Source organism: Prinia subflava, chromosome 8, assembly GCF_021018805.1.
Source record: "Prinia subflava isolate CZ2003 ecotype Zambia chromosome 8, Cam_Psub_1.2, whole genome shotgun sequence".
Classification (NCBI taxonomy): Eukaryota; Metazoa; Chordata; class Aves; order Passeriformes; family Cisticolidae; genus Prinia; species Prinia subflava.
The window spans coordinates 17,043,358-17,060,076 of NC_086254.1; the positions used below are offsets into that span (position 1 = coordinate 17,043,358).

Here is a 16,719-nt window from a genome sequence, read left to right on the forward strand (position 1 = left end):
CAAAGGAAAAAACCAGTCAGTTCTTGTTCTTCAGTGCCTGTTCTCAAGTGTGTTGCATTGGATTGTGGCATAGAGCAAAAAGGCAGAAATACATCAAATAGATCTAGTTTTACCTCTTTTTATGCTGGTCCTGTGGCTCTTTCTAGGTGGTTTGTGGTTTTTCCTACTTTTTCCCATGTGATAAGATGCATCATTTGAAGGACAGCAACCAAACCAGCTCTTCCTGCTCTGAAGAAAGGCAGCAATTGCGCTTAGAATAAAAGATTGTCAGGCAGATTTGAAGTGTCAATCAAAGCCTATCTCTGAAAAAAACATTAGTCCAGGCAGCTCCCCACACCACCACAGTTAATTTAGTCTTTCCAGATATCCCCCTGAGCTGTAAAAAGCCTTCCAGAGCTGACCAGAGCTGCCAGCTACAGGCAGGAGGTGTTAGAGTAGATACTGGACCTAATTCAGCTCAGGTCAGTTTGTCTTTTGCAGAGCAAAAGACTGTTTATCAAGTCCAGGGAAGCAAATGCTGTCTTCCAGGCTTTGTGAAGCAAACTGTACCTTTTATTAGATGAGGGGCATAGATTTAGAACTCTGCTGCTCATCAGAACTCTGTCCCATCTCCAGTGGCACACATCCACTTCACTATTATTACTATTATTTTAATTACTATTTATGACTACACCCAGGGCTGTGTGAGGCACTTTCCAAGCACTCAGGAAAGTACTGGCTCTGCTCCAAGACATTCTTTATTTGAGGACAGACTCACAGAGGCGCCACATGGTCAAGTGGCAGAACTGCTGGCCCAACAGCACCAGGCCTCCACAAGCGCCTGCCCTGTTGGTTGATCTTGGAAAACTCACATTCCTTCTTCCCATACTTAGTCCCATCCCACTATTTGTCCATCCCAGTTGCTTGGACTGAAAGACGTTCAGCTGTGATTATGTTCATGTTTTTGTCTTAGAATCTCTTTCTGTGCAAAGTCTAAGTACGTTCTTGGGGGATATTTTTGTTCTTTGGGAAAAAGAAAATGAAAAATTCTATTTTCCACAGCATTTTGTCAAATTCTTGTGTGGTAAAAAAATAATTGAATGTTTTCTCATGGCCAAAAAACCCAGAAAATGTAATTTGAGGCATTTTGTAAGAGTTACTAGTCATTGGATTTTTCTGGGGAAAGTAATGTAGAGATTAGTGAAACATCCATTTTTTTGTCCTGAAGATAAGTTTGAACCTAAAAATCAAGTTGTTCTGTGAGTAAGGAACTGGTGAAACTAGTTCTTCTGATTTGTATTACAACTGCTTTTTGTTTCTTCCTTTCTTGGTGCTCCCAGCTTACTGCAGTATCCTCAGGGCACCTGATACCCTCCAGACCTTCCCAGCAAAATCCTTGCCTGTTCCAGCAGCTTCTTGCTTTGCAGGGAAGGGGTAGAAAGTGCAGGGGCTGGTTTGAAGCTGGGCAGGAACTGATTGACCAGTCATATCTAAATGTCAGCTGGTCACCTGGCTGCTGCATCCCAAAACAGGCAGGGAGTGAGAGATGTAATTACCTTTCCTTCAACAGAACATTAACTTAAATGTCTCTCTTCTATCCAGCTGCTCTTTGTTCATGAAAATTGTACAAATCTTGGGTCTGTGAGACCTCTCTCTTTCAATGAAATTGGGTTGAATCAGGTCAGCTGGTTCAGAAGTTATTGGAGCGGGGCAAAGTGGGGGACCAGCTGCAGATAGAAGAATACAAGGAGGCTCATTGCCATATAAACATGGCTCCAAAACAAGGCAGTTTTGGTGTAAATGTGGGTCTCTGAGATCAAGTGAGGTGGTTGCTGTAAGAGACACCAACCAGTTCCTCTCCTTTGGACATCCAGAGGCTGCCAAGCTCCAGGACTGTCTCTAGTGCACACTTATTTGGTGTACAGAGCCTTTAACGTGGGAATGGAGCTCCACTGTATAGAAAGTGTTCTGGAGCCCAGACAGTCCATAACCTGAGTCATTTACAGCTGGATGGACAGGGTGAAAGGGAAAAATACTTGTCTCACATTTACATGTAGGAAAACAAAAGCCAAGACCAGTAACTTACTGCAAAATCCTGAGAAGGAGTCAGAAGGAGACTCAGATATCCCATGTCCCCATCTAAGACCCTAAGCAAAGTCCACCTCAGCTCTTTCTCGCTCCATCGCCCCGGCAGAAATCCCCTCTCCTGATCATTTCACTGATGCATTACTCTCAGGAGCTGAGTCAGTCTTACCATACTCCTCCACTGGCAGCTTGGACCACATGCCGTGCTGGTGAGGAAACACTACTTGTTGTTTTGTTTGGGTTAATTATTCATGGGCACCATGCTGAAAACACTTGGAGCTGCTTTTTGAACAGTCTTGGAGCTGGCGTGCAGGAAGGGACTTACCAACACTGGTGGCCAGGCTGCCTTTCCATGGGCAAGATCTCTTCCATCTGCTTCCCTTCAGCCCTTGTCACACTCCCCGTCTCTCATGGCTTTGGCTGTGCTCTTTGGCATTATCTGAATAAGAAAGACGCAAATAATTGGAGCACTATAGAGATGGAATCAGAAATGGCATTTGACCAAGCAGGCATTGATCCTGGGTTGTGGAGAAGGTAAACCTCATCCTCTAACTGGTTTTGTTCTTAAGTCATACTATATCACTCAGAATAAGACGCTTACAGGGTTTCAAACCTGTTTATCCTTCCACAGAAGATGCCTTCACCCTCCTTCAGATAATCCACAACTGTCTGGAAGCCTTTTTCTTATAAGCAAGGCTCTTCCTCTTTAGTGCCTGCTCCTGGAAATCCATTTTTCACCTTAGAACAAGGGCAATCTGCAGCTTTAGGAACACTTTGAGGATGTTCGCAGTAAGACAGAATCACTCTCAACACATTCACCCTCAGGCATTAACACTAAATGGTGGCCTTCTGGGGCTATGGGTCCATCAACATTTTCTGACAGGAGTGTAGACCCTCCATAGAAGGCCTAAACTTAGCAAAAGTAGAATTATTTTCTAAGTTACTCTTCTGAAAACCCTTAGAAATCACCCAATGCAATCCCCTGGGGTCTCCAGAAGACAGCCTAAAGCTCTTCCAAGTTTGTAGGAGTACCTCTTCGGGGCTGGGATTTGCTTGGAGAGCTCATTATCCTATATTGGACTGCAACTAAGGTTCTCATGGCCCACAGCAACTCTACCAGGCAGCCACCCTACCCAGGTGAGCCAGTAAGAGCAGCGCTCAGTCTTTTGACTCCTGTGAATTGCAGTTTGCAATTATGTTTTCAATTTAGGACAAGAAACTGAGCCTGTGCTGCAAATATTTCATCAGGTCTTAGAGAATTTTAAAGTCTTTGGGGTGAGAGTTTTTGCTGTGTTCTAGCAAAGGATCACTCTAGTGAGGCTGATATCAGTCACTGGTTGGCTTTTCTGTACAACCATATTTCAGCACTTTCTTCTTCACTTGAAATTTCAGGGTATTTTGATAGCAAGGATGCTGTGAGCCCACCCTGTAGCACATTTGCCCCATAAAACAGCATGACACAGGAGGGGGGATTTATCCCAACTGGGCAAAATCCTCACCTGATATAAATCAACACAAGTACAGACAAGTCCAGGAAAGCTAGGCCGTATCATACCAGAAAGAAACCTACTTTAGGATGTACTTAGCCTTCAGTAATTCTTTGCCTAGAGCCAAGACAGACCCCCGGGGGACATATTAGCTCAGTTTCATCTACTGGAATCCCATGCAACTACACAGGGAGGAATTCAAATCCTGTGGACCACATTCTTTATCGATGCAGCCCTGTGGGTTTTTTAAAATTAGCTTCTTGGGCTGAACAATAAGTAAAGGAGCTACATACAGGTGTGACTGTCTGGCCTGTGTGCTGTAAAGTGTCAGCACAGGTAACTGCACCAGTGCTTTCAGAATTTAAAAATCACTTAACTGAGTACACCAGCAGAGAGCTTGGCCCGCAAGTAACACACATAAATACCACTTTCAGCCACTGAGATGTTGTCAGCCCCCCAACCTGGCTGTTGCCTCAGTAACACATCTCTAGGATGATATTTTTAAGCCAGTATTATTTATCTGGTAGGTGGAAGCAGACCTGTTAAGGCCATACCAGGTCAGCATATGTCTAAGCATGTACTAAAGAACTTAATTAGTTCTCCCTGAGAAGAGAGACTCCCAGTGCTATTTAAAGGATCATTATCCTACTGCAAGATGCCTCAGAGCCTACTGCTAGGCCTCAGCTTAACAGGGCAAGGCTGTAAAAGTTGGATGAGGGTGAAAAGTCTCCCCTCCATGCTGAGGAGTAATTGCTGAGCAACTGCAGGAGCAGGAGGGTCAGTGCAAAGAGCAGGCATCACAAAACCACACTGAAACTCAAGAATAAAAAACTTACTTCAGGTCTGAGCTTTCAGAGCCAAACTGCGTAGATCCCATTACTCTTTTTTTGTTTCTAAAGGTCTAACATCACCTGCTGTGCTTGGTGACTGCGTCCTAGGCAATTCCAGTGACAGTGAGCAGGGGTGATAGGATAGTGATATGAGTGTGGAATGAGCTACTGCCGGGTGCCTGTCATTGGTCCTCATGTCATCATGCAGTCAAACATAGGCAGGAGTTTAGCATCAGCTAAACCGGACCTTGTGCAAGTGACTCAGTCATAGTTTTCACTTACAGTTCCAAAAAATCAGACACTGTAAACTGAATGTCAAGAAGGGAATGCAATGGGCTCCCTGAGGATGGATGAGTTTGTTATTCTGGCAGGAGGTAAAATATCCATCCTTGAGTGGATGGACCTTTGGAAAACTAGACTGAGCAGCCTTTAAAGAATAAAACAGGTTCCCAAACATGTCAAAACTTCTATAAGGACTGGCACTCACAAGGAATGCTGAGGCTGGATTGCATGAGAGGGAGGAACCTGGACATGCTTATTTTGACCTAAGAGTGGCTACAATATACAATCTGGGACCTTAGCTTGCTCTTGGAGCTGTCAGGAGTTGTTCCTAGATGAGTTGTTATGGTAACTGAGCTAATGCCCTGAGACAGAGTGGCTCCAGGCCAGAAAATCAACACCAACAGATTCCAGATAATAGACTTCTGCTGAACTCAGTGCTGGTATCTACTTTATTTAACCTATTCACCAATGACTTCCTGAACTCCATTCTCCAGGCAGGCCATATATGATGAGAAAAGCTGCCTGGCCTCAATGAACCACAGCTTCCAAAAGGCTGAGGGGACCCATGTCCTGTGGCTGAGTATGTGCCAGTAAATTAAATGTGCCTGGGACATTCTCCTGCATTTAGAGAACAGCTGGCACAGAATGGCCAAGGTTTTCCTATTACATTCTTACTCTCCAAACCTGCGTGGACACATACAGGCATCCCATAAGGAGAAGTCTCTGACCCATGCTGGCTCCTGAAATGCACCTGGACTTTGCTAAAAATTGCAGTGCAATACTCCAGCATTATAACAGAGAGAAGTCCAGGCACTGCTTAATTTATCAGCACAGACTTTGCCTGGGTAACTGCTAGAGGAGACTGCACAAGAGAGGAGCCTGGAACCAGGACCAAAGGCTCTGTATATGTGCTTGTGCTTATTCCACATATAGATCCAGCTGGAGCTGTCCATCCCTAGGAACGGGCAGTGAGAGGCACACTGGGCATGTCTAGGGATCACTCTGGATCAGCCACTGACATCCTCTATTTGAAATAGCTCATGGGTTAAGTAGTGGATTCACCGGCCCAAGGCAATATTCCTCCATCTCCCACTGAACATCACAACACAGCCAACAAATGATCAGCAAGGAGCAGCTAATTCCATATGCCCACTATCCAGCACTGCTGCTCACTGCCCCATGGGTGGCCTTGTTGATTGGTGCTCCACAGCACACAGCCAGCAAAGAGCTTCCGGGCAGCTCGCTGTGGCAGACAAAACTGGGGAAGAGTCATGCCAGTTTCAGGAACTCCCACGTCACCACCAGACCAGCTGAGCAGCTCCCTGGCTCTGGGGCTCTGTGCCGCCTCCAGAGCGAGCCAAACGGGTTCTGCCGTGGCGTGGTCCGCAGTGCCAGGACTGATCACACCTTGGGCGTTTGGGACAGCCTATTGCATGCCTGTGGATGCTTTTGCATCCATGCTGGGTGGCTGTTCTGCTCATGCCTACTGCTGGTCTGCTGTTAGGCACTGATGTCTTGAAAACCACATGCTGGCCCATGGCCACTGAGCTGGAGCATTTCTCTGCTTGTTCATTCCCATTTCAGCTCCTGCTTTGCTTGTTTTACCCACTAGCAAATCATGTTATTGTAATATGTCACTCTCTAGGGCAGAAACTGTTTTTCAGCGAGTTCTTTGCTCAGCCTCTACTGCAACAGAATTGCAATTTCAGTCAGCACAGCAGTAATGTGATTAACAGGCTCTGTACAAAGGGGAGTTGCATCCTAGGTGGATGTGATATTCACAGTTCTGGCCAGCCTATATGTTTTCCCAGGGTGAGAGGTCATGTTGACTGATCTCCAAAATGGCTTGCAAGAACTTTTAAACATTAAGGTCTAAATAAATTTTCAGCATTAGCTGGTATGCTGATCTCTTTCCTGCCAAGCTGCTGCCTTAAGTGAATTTTTATGACTAAGTTACAAACCCCAGAAAATACAAGCAAGAAATGGAAATGCTGACTTGGCCTTTGCTAAATGCCAATTATCTACAAAGGCATTAAGCGGGAAGGGGAGGATGAAAAATAGGGTCATTTTCATGTTTTCTTTGGTTCAAGGCAAACTTTCCATGAGCCCATTGTAGGAACACACAGCATGCAGAGTGACCATTAATATTTATAGGCATGACACTGAGCTGCAGACCTTAGCAATCACAGCAACTCCACTTCTAGAATTAACAGCACTCTGTTTGGCTGGTACCTCAGTACAAAAGAGTTAGTAGGAGACATTAAGATTTTCAGGGGCAACTGAAGAAGTAGATGTTTGCTTTTGATGGGAAGGGTCTATACTTCACTGAGTTGGTGAAAACTAAAACCAACTCTTAAATCCTCAGGACTGCTGGCCAATTGTAGCACTATGTTTTCACTATCCTCTCTGCTCCTATGCCTTCTAGACAGTCCCAACATCACTACTCTTGTTACAGTCCCCATAGTTACTCACTCTTGCCCAGCTGATACAGACCAGTGTATTTCCAAAGACACAATTGATGCAACATGGATTTATAATACCTAAAGATCTGCCAGAGTAATCTTAAGACTCAAACTGGTACTGTAATCTCAGTTACAATGCAGCCTTCTCCCATTCTATATTTCCTAAGTCCCAGTGGCATTGAGAGACAGACATTTAAAATCCTCTCAAATCCTCCTTGTGCTGAAGACCTGGCAAGGTGCTGAGTCATAACCTGCCCTCAGCCCAGGGCTGTCCCACACAGGGCAGTGACTGCCTAGCCACACAGATGAGCACATCTCAGAAATATCTAAGGGAACTATCCTACCACAGCTCAGTCACCCCATGAACCTTTACAGAAATGTCTCCCCAGTATCTGGGCATTTACATGCCACAGAAAACCCCTTGAGAGTGGGTGAGATTGAGACAACCCAATCATCCTCTACATCAAAAAAATCAAGGAGACATGACTTCAGGTAGAGACCGGACACTTCCCACATTGCACCTAGCCCTGGAAAAAGCAATAGCAGATTAGCAAAGGTACTTGTTTAGGAACCTGGAAGGTTTGCAGGAAGTCCAAGGAAAAAAATATTAGAAATCCCACTCCCTTTTTAATGTACTTACAAAAACTGAGCTGGGACTTTGAGCAACAGACTCTAGATTTTCAAAAGTGGCCACTGACTTCAGCTGGGCCCTCTGAACTCAGCACAACAGGGCAGGATCTCTTCGTGAGTTTTGCATTGCTGCACTTACACCCCACTTCTGCAGCATGTGGGAAGGTGCACAGCACACTATGGAAACCAGGCATCTACCAAACAAGCATCAGTATGTGCACTCCATCAACTCAGATCCTCCAAATCCTCTTTTACTCTCAAAAATTCAGACTGTAAAAATCAGGAAAATAAATACTGGAAACAACAAATAGAAGTGCTTCTGCCATTAAAAAACAGGTGAAAAGGAGAAGCTGAGCCAAGTTAATCAGAGAAGTGAAATGAGATGTTGGAGAAAGAGGCCGTGGGTGACTTGGGGTTTGCAGTTAGCTGAGTGATGTGAAATCTCTTGTGTCTGGCTGAGCTCCGAAAGGAAATGCTTTATTAAATCTTCTCTGTGTGAGATTTCAAGCTGCCTCTGGACTGGAAAATAGGACCATTCCAGTGTGTGGGATATAATCAGAAACTGAAGTCTTTAGAGCAGGCTTTTCTGCAGAGGAAACTGATCAGCATAGACACATAACTCAGAGGGCTCAGGATTTAGAAAGATAAATTAGACACATCATACCCACCACATACCCCTGCTACCCAGTATCCCCAAAAATGCTTCACAGAATTAATCATGCTGGCAGCAACAACCAGGAACTAGGAAAGGCAGTGCAGGTGGGCATAAATTCACCACACTGAATCAAAACTGTCCTGTGGGCCCATGAGTCCAAGGTCCATTATCTCAGCTTTCATCCCCACTAGAACCTAGTGCTTGCTGTGATTGATCTCCCATGCACTGGCTCTCCTGGGAGTCTCTAGTCTCACTGTACTTTCTGCTGTGATTCAGGCACATTTTGGGCAGCTGCAGCTTCTTGCCATCCCAGTCCAATACTGCTCGTGCTTTGCTGTAAGCTGGCAGCTTGCAGCTCTTCTCCTGTCACAGCAGGACTGTGCCACCCCCAAATACCTGCAGAAAGTATTTACTACAAAAAAGTGAGGAGACACAGGCTCAACAGAAAAGGACAAGTGAGAGGTTCCCAGAACACTCTCCCATGTCGCACAATCTCCCCTGCCCTTTTTCTTGTCATGTCTCTCCCTCTGTGCTTGGCCACATATCCAGGAAAACAAGACCTGACCAGAGACAGGACAGGCAGCAGCAACCAGATTTCCTCCTCTGAACAGCTTATTTCACAGCACAGCATGTCTGGATATGAAGAGCCTGGAGTCTCAATCCTGCTGGAAATGGCAGGATTTGAGTTCCTGGTCTGCATTCTGCAAACCCGACAAGAAAGAGTCCCACAGGGCTGAGACACACCAAGCATTTCCCTTCCTTTGCACCGCCCCCGTGGCAGATGAGCTCCTTGCCTACCTTTTATTGCTGACAAGAAGGAGGACAGAACCATTCTGGATATTGGCTTCTTTGAGGGTCTCGTGCTCCTCGAGCTGCCTGGAGTTGTAATAAAATGTCTTCTTCCAGGAAGTGATGCCCTCCCGTACCAAGAGAGCTCGTAGGTCCATCACCGTGTCCCTGGGCCTGACCGTCAGGGGCATCATCAGGTCCTCATCAGCCAGGTGCACCTTAATGTGATACCTCTTCCATCGAGACAGGCTCCTGCGCAGCGTGTCCATCCTCTCCAGCTCAGCAGGGCCAGAGTGGCAGAGCGGAGCATCCAGCTGGGAGATCAGCAAAGCAGGGATGTGGCTCTGAAGAGGCTGTCTACTGCAAACAGCTTAAAATGTCCTGTCAAACCTGTTTCTCCCAGTTGCCACGCTGCATGCTTCACATTCCAGGGAAGAGCTCACCTGGCTCGATGAGCCTCCTGGCTGGGAAACATCTCCATGAATCATTTCCACACACCCCTAAATCCCATAATAATTACAACGTCTTCACGAAGTACTCTTCATTCCAATGGCTTGCAGAGGACTTTTAAGGCCGGATCTCTACAGACATTAGAAACGTGGGTGCATGTGAGAAATGAATGGGTTTAGCAACCTCCTGTCTCCTGCTCTAAAAAGCTGCCAGCTGGAGAGATCAGTTAGCAGAATAGGCATTTAGCAACCTCACAGCTATTTAACATGGCCACTTTAATGAAGAAAAGTACAGCTGCATAGTGACAAATTCCTCACAGAGGAGAGCCACAGCACCCTGATGAGACAGAGCCTGGCTGTGTGAACACCTCTCATCATGGCAGTGCAGATTCCCCCAGGTGATTTACCTGTTCACAAACAATCTGGGACCCTCCAGAAGGGGTAGGACTCATTCACTCCTCATCATACCCTCAATGTATCTGATACTGACTCACACCTGCTCCTCGATGGTTCATCATCTTGATTTTCTCTTCCTTCCAGATCGCTGTCTAATTGCAGGGCTGATCGTATCCTGTGCAGCAACACGTGAGTGGGATCAGCACCACAGGGCTGCAGGCACAGCAGGCAAACAGGTGGCACAGGGGCCTTGAAGTGCCGAGAGGAACCAGCCATACTTCGGGAAATACAATGCCACCTCTGAAAGGAGGGACTTGATGTCAGCTACACGCTGTAATAGACTGATCCTGCAAGGCAGACTCTGGCAGTCACAAGATGATACTTCAGAGCAAACACCACGAAGATAAGGAAGCCGGTTTTGCTCTTTTACTCAAAAAGATCAAGTCACTCTCTTATCTTGTAGGTAACTTTTCTGCAGCCCATATTAAAAGCATTAATTCCCTTGTCCATTCTTCTCAACATAGACCAGTATTTTCAGACCAAAGTACTGCAAGACAGTTGAGTTCAGGGTCTGCTCTTCACTAAAAAGGAGCTGCTCTTGCCCAGCAAATAACAAAACAGTCTGATTTTCAGATAAGGCAGCAGTCAGCTCCCATTGAGAATAAGAGAAGTGTCCACTCTCCCATGGGGGAACAAGGAGGTTTCCACCTTTCTTTCACACCTCCCTTTTCCATCCCCAGCACATTATATCTCTGCCAAGAGCAGCAGCAGCAAATATCTTCACTTACACCACAGGCAGTGGAGATTTCCCTGTGCAATTGAGAAGAACTGAAGCTTCCACTGCATTTTCTTTTCCGCTTGCGTCACTCCAAAGGTATGATTGTTTTGGTGGGGTCTAGGATTCTTGTGTCCTTGCTCTGCCACTGAGTTGCTGCAAAGGCTTGAGATGAGTCATGTCATGCCTTCATGTTTCTGTTTACTCACCGACTGCCTTATGGTGTAACACATGTTCATTAAGCACCTTGTAGGAAACAGGAACTGCATTTAGCACAGTCAGGGTCTGGGATCATTTAAGGATGCCTGGATCTACAAATATGCCAATAACCTTGAGGACAGAACAACACTACCCCAATTAGAGATGGAGAAACTGAGGGATAAAGCTGTTATAACCAAGAAAAGGCAAAAGGTCAGGCTCTGGTCCCCGTATCCAGGAACCTCAGCAAGGGGTCTCATTTTCAGAGACCTGCAGAAACCCTCAAGCCCAGGGCCTGGTGATTCCTTCTCCACTGGGGTGACATTCACTTAGGGAGCCAAACTTCATCCCTGGTGTAAAGCCATAGTCTCGGGGTAAAGTAAGGGTCTGATCCAATTCCCAGGGTCATCCAAGGGCAGACTCTCATTGACAGCAGCCAGACCTGGAACAGGCCCCAGACACACCGTGGTCTGATAGCTCTGGCCAATGCAATTTGTCCAGTGAGTGCCAAGGGGAGCATAAGGCATTCTCATTTCAGCAGAGCCTGTCTGGTGTCAGCGAGTCCATCAGCTCCATCCTTCTAGCATACGTGACAGCCTGACAGTTGCCAAATACTTCTCTCAGACACCTTTCAGACAGATCCTGTTTATTTTTAGGACAGCTCTTTCCCATCAAGGTTCAGATGCAAATCATTAGAGAGAAAGGAGGGATGGTGGCAGGAAGAAAGCAGCTGTTATTTTTATTTCTTTGCCTATGATGTGGTTGCAAACTTTCCTCATGTACCCCCATCTGCCCACATTGGACCCTTCATCTTATGAAAAGGGATGATATCCTAGCCTATGAAAGCAGGATAAGGAGAAGCATAGCAGTGAAGTCAGCTTATGAAATATTGAAGCAATGAAATCCTCACTGGAACATGTGAACGTCTAATGCCAGTTTCAATTAATTCTGGATTTTTCATTAAACCACTATTAAAAGCAAGAGGACAGCAGAAATAAGGGAAATTGACTTGAGCAGTATATTAAATACCTTAGTTTTGCTTGAGGATGTTTTATTATCTGTCCAAAGCAATTATTTTACCAGCTCCTGATAGTCTGTGGGCTAAACAGAGGTACAGGGTAAAGTTCTAGATGGTTTTTCCTCAAAATTATTTTAATTTCTCTCTCATACCCTGCACTTGGCAGCCTGTCTTTGGTAATGTCTCTGGCATGTCATATCTGGAGTATAAAACATGGAGTCAGAGTTCTGGGAATCCATAATAAAACGTCACTCTGGCATTATTTACAAATCAAATAAAAATTTGTTGACTTAAACTTTTCCCCAAACAAACAAAACAAAAGACATGCAAATTTTCAGAAACATTCATTAAGAAAGCCTGAAAAGCAATTAAAAACCAGGTGGGCTGTGATCTTTTTAATGGACAGAAGAAATAAAACAACAGCATTTATAAGTCTCCTCTTCAGTTCTCAGAGCTTCCTTACTCCATTGACTAGAGCAAAAGAGAAACACCTGCCTAAATTAGGTGCTTTGTTAAGATGTCTCTAGATGATTGAGATGATCTTGGGCCTTATAACTTCCTCTCATAATGACAGAATAGAGACATTCATTTCTTAGGCGGGTGCATTTTTGGTGGGGTTGTTTGTTTGATAGTAGCTGTTTTGCTGTTTTGCTGTGCTGCTCTCCTTGAAAAGGGCCACAGAGAAGTGGAATGCTGCCCAATAAAATAAAGGTTTTTATAAGGAAATAAAGGTTTCAATATGGAAATAAAGGTTTCTTGCTACCAGGAAATAAAGGTTTCTTTATTTTCTGGTGGCAATCATACTGAAACATCTGGGAGAAAACTGATCCTGATTACCCTGCAGAACCTATAGGTCTTTGAAGAAATCAGTCAGCCAGTGCTGTTGTTCTGCCAAGGCAGACCCTTTGCTGTTCCCTGAAGCCCTCTGATCCCAGGACTTGTGGTAGGTAGTGCTGAACACAAAGGATTTTCCTCTGATGTCTCTTTGGGTTGACTTTGTGTTTGGGAGTAAAGAGAGAGCAATGGATGAAGCATGAGAGGTGACCTCTCTGGTCAGGTTGACCAGACTTTAGACCTGCAGTTGTACAACACTGGGCACTAAAGAGGGGCTTTTTGACAGACTCCCAAAAAGAATCAATTCAGCTGGTGGGCACATTCTCAACCTAAACACTGTTCTCCTGCTCCATTAACCAAAGGTGCAGAGGGAAGGCTACAGCATTGTGAACTCTAGCACCCACAATAGGTGCTAGGGAGCAGAAGGCTGGGAAAGGTTCATTCATAGAGTGAATGGCTGTGCAGGCAGTGATAAAACAAGGTTATAAATATTCAGTCCAGTATGCAGCTGTCACCTAATTCATCAGTGCCTCAGATATCTCAGGTGATGGGGCAGCTTAAGGCACTGGTATTTATATTTCTAAAGTACTAGAGGCCTCAACTAGAGCTGTACCACCACATGCCAAGATGAGTAAGGCCTTTCCTATCACTCAGTGTTTTACTCCTCCTGAGATGAGCTTAGTTATGAAATGACTGGGCTCACTTTATATGTCAAGTTACATCTACAGAAAATGAACAAAGAGCTAATAAATGATTAGTAAATTCTTTGAGAAATGAATAACTAAATGCAACAGCTTTTTAAGAGTCCAATGGATAAGCACAAAATATGTAAGCCCAAGTGATAACGCTTTCTCCTGATACAACTTATCTGCAGCACACTGCTCACATCTGCAAGAGGGCTTAGGAACACTATTAGTTTCTTGTGCAGGAAAAAAGAGCCTTTCTGTGATAGAGGAGCACTTCTCCTGGGGATTAAGACAAAATCCTCCTTTTAGACATTTTAAATCCAGAAAAGCTTGAAGGTGCTTACTTTAATGTATATGGGAGCTATGAGTGTCAAGCAGAGCCCCAACCTCCCATCTTTGCCTGGCATGGGGAAAAGTGTCAGCATCTTCCTGCCCTTTTCTAAGCCACAGTCAGGAGCTCTCCATCTGCTCCACCAGTATAATAGATTTTTTTTTAAAGATGGTAGTGTCACTCTTTTTGCTACAAATGAGGATTTCTGCCAGTAATACAGCTGAAATCACCAAGTAAAGCAGATCCTGCTGCAAGTATCCAAATCAGATTCCAAAAGGCCCTATAACTGCTGTGGCCGGCTGCCCAGCAAAAATACTGCACTACTGGGAGCTGGTGGACTGTTTGGTATGGAATTGAACTTCAAACAGGCTCCAGGAAAAAGAAAGGTATTTAGTTTTGAAGGGGCAAACCTGTCTGGTTTTGGAACACAAATGAACCTGCAAGTTTTCTTAGCAACAGTTGGATGTGAGTTGGTGACATTTTCTGGCAGAAAAGGCAATGTGCAGGCAAAAAAAAAACCTGGTAATGCACATGTTAAATGAACCAGTCAAGTGCAGACAATGGAAAAACTGAAAAATTGATATGGAGGAAAGCATTTTGTAGTGGCAGCTATTTCTCACTGCAGTTATTTATAACTTCCCAGAGGAGAGATTCATGACCCTCAGGAGAAGTCTGTATCTTTGGGGTTTGGCCTGAGGCAGGCCATGACTCACTTGCCTGAGAGGGTTGACTATAAACTGAGAAATAGGCAAGACACCAAAATGGTGGTGGAAATAGCAAAACAAAAGACAAATGAGTTAACTGATGAAAGTGCGAAAAAACCAAACCTCTGCGCTCAAAGGAGGGCCTGGATGGAGAGAGAGCAAATGATTGTGCCACTGAGAACTCAGAGGAGCAGCCATCCCAGGCAGCCAGCTCCATTTCTTTCAGGGGAAACAAATTCAGATGCCTGAGTCTTCAAAAGTAAGATGGGCGGAAATAGAAGATTTGAGGCTCTATGAGCCATTCCAGCTGCAGCACCATCATTTTCCAGAGGCTCAAGGAAGAGAGGATCTGTTGATCTGCACTGCCATCTAGTGAAAAGGGAGAGCTTAAGCATTGGCTGTGGCCCAGCCATGGGCTGGAACAGTAAAAAACAAGGAGGAGAGATGGCCTACAGGGATAGTCCTTTGCTTTAAATGCAAATCCTGCCTCTACAGCTGAAAGGTCTCACCGATGAAGACTAGTCCAGGGAAAAGAAGAGCAGCCAAAATCTTCTCGTATAGGCTGCCGATTCCTTCTTTTCTAAGATCCACTCCATATATGTTAGTCAGAAATATTAGCATGCATTCAGGGTGGCATTTGCTTTCTTCTCCTGCACCCAATGCTGGCAGAGAGATAGGCTTCCCAAGCAGGTATATATTTCAGGTATCGAATGAATTCTGCCATCCTATTCAAAACAGTGTAAAATTCATTATCTCAGGTGTTCAAAGATCCTGCTTGGAAATGCAGGTAACCAGGATTATTAAAGAAAAGAGGTAAATTACCCTTGTACTATTTTCATCACACCCAGCCCAGAACTGATTACTGTTCATCAGTGGTCAGTAATGGATACTTAATGAGAACATTTTCAGAGAGAGCGTGTTTCAGGTTGGTAATAGCACACACACTGAGAAGGGTAGAGGGAGAGCATCCTCCAGCAAGAGCCCAGAGAGCAAAAAATTCACTGAGATGTGAGGGTTTACAGATCTTGTCATTTAAAAGGTAATGTCAGGAAGAGACAAGTTTGATGTTCAGTCTAGTGCCACCTCTTCTACTGATACACCATATTATATAGTTTCTACAACAGAAAATTTACAAGAGAGTGGATTGTTAGGAGATATGTTAGTAAAATGAAGGAATTTAATTTTAAAGGTAAAGGATTATCAACAGCTTTTTCTGCTTTGAGTTGCTTCTAGCCTTGATACATGCAGCTTTGTATACGAGGAGTTGGAGCTCAATCACTGTGAAAGAGAGGAAGATCTTTTATGACTGAAGTTTGGAGCAGAGAAGGAGCTGCAGGAGAAACTGGGCAATATAAAGTGTCTGTTTTTCCCACCTAGTGAAATGGGCCATGTTGTGGGTCTCAGCTAACTGGTGGGCCACAAAAAAAGGAGTAGGGATTGACAGTAGAGAAAATGTTGAGACCTGCCAGACTTGAGGCCACAGGTCTGACCAGCCCCAGTGTGTTCGGATGCATGGGACAAGCTTCCCAGGCAGCCTGCTGCCAAAGGAATGAGCACACTCTCCAACAACCCAACTTCATTTCCTTCTGGTATCCTCTCATATTTACACATCAACCTTGCCAAGCTTTGCTCAGCCCAAACAATCCTTAAAAAAAAAAAAAAGTTTAGAGTGCTCTGCTTTCTCTCTTGGTTGCTCACTGTTTCCCAAGCTAATGAAAACCAAAGGCTGTGGGACTGATGGATTATCATCACTGAATTCTTCAGGTGTTTCTTTCCATTTTGTGAAGCAGGGAAGGGAAGAAGGGCATGTACCTGGTTGAAGGGCTACAGAGGGTGACATGTTTCTTGATGTTCGTTTCTAAGTGTGTGTCTGAGTCATGCAATGGAGTTGATCAGAAAAAATATCTTCCTGCAGTTGAAATAGAAAGAAGAAGAATCCTGTTCGGGGTTTGCTTCCCCAGCCCCGATTCCCAGCCTGTGGCAGGAAGGGGGCTGGAGAGCTGACCGGAGAGCGGCGGCTCCGGCGGGTACCCGCTGCCACCCGCAGGGTGGGCGGCGCGGGCGGGCCGGGGCCGGGGCCGGGGCCGGGGGGCCGGGGGGCCGGGGCCGGGGGGCCGGGGCCGGGGGGC

General features: G+C 45.2%; 1 protein-coding gene across 1 annotated transcript; it reads right to left on the reverse strand.

Annotated features, from left to right (window-relative positions):
* Positions 1–2,389: 2,389 nt before the first annotated feature.
* On the reverse strand, positions 2,390–10,114 carry TINCR (TINCR ubiquitin domain containing). The gene is made up of 2 exons (XM_063404967.1): positions 9,209–10,114; positions 2,390–2,503 (listed from the first exon to the last, which is right to left on the reverse strand). Exons 1-2 carry the CDS (start codon positions 9,466–9,468, stop codon positions 2,500–2,502), a joined length of 264 nt encoding a protein of 87 aa, XP_063261037.1. The 5' UTR covers positions 9,469–10,114; the 3' UTR covers positions 2,390–2,499.
* Positions 10,115–16,719: the final 6,605 nt, after the last annotated feature.

What these genes read in the sequence shown, in the direction of transcription:
- TINCR (XM_063404967.1), bottom strand. Translation starts at nt 9,468, where the DNA reads ATGGACACGCTGCGCAGGAGCCTGTCTCGATGGAAGAGGTATCACATT.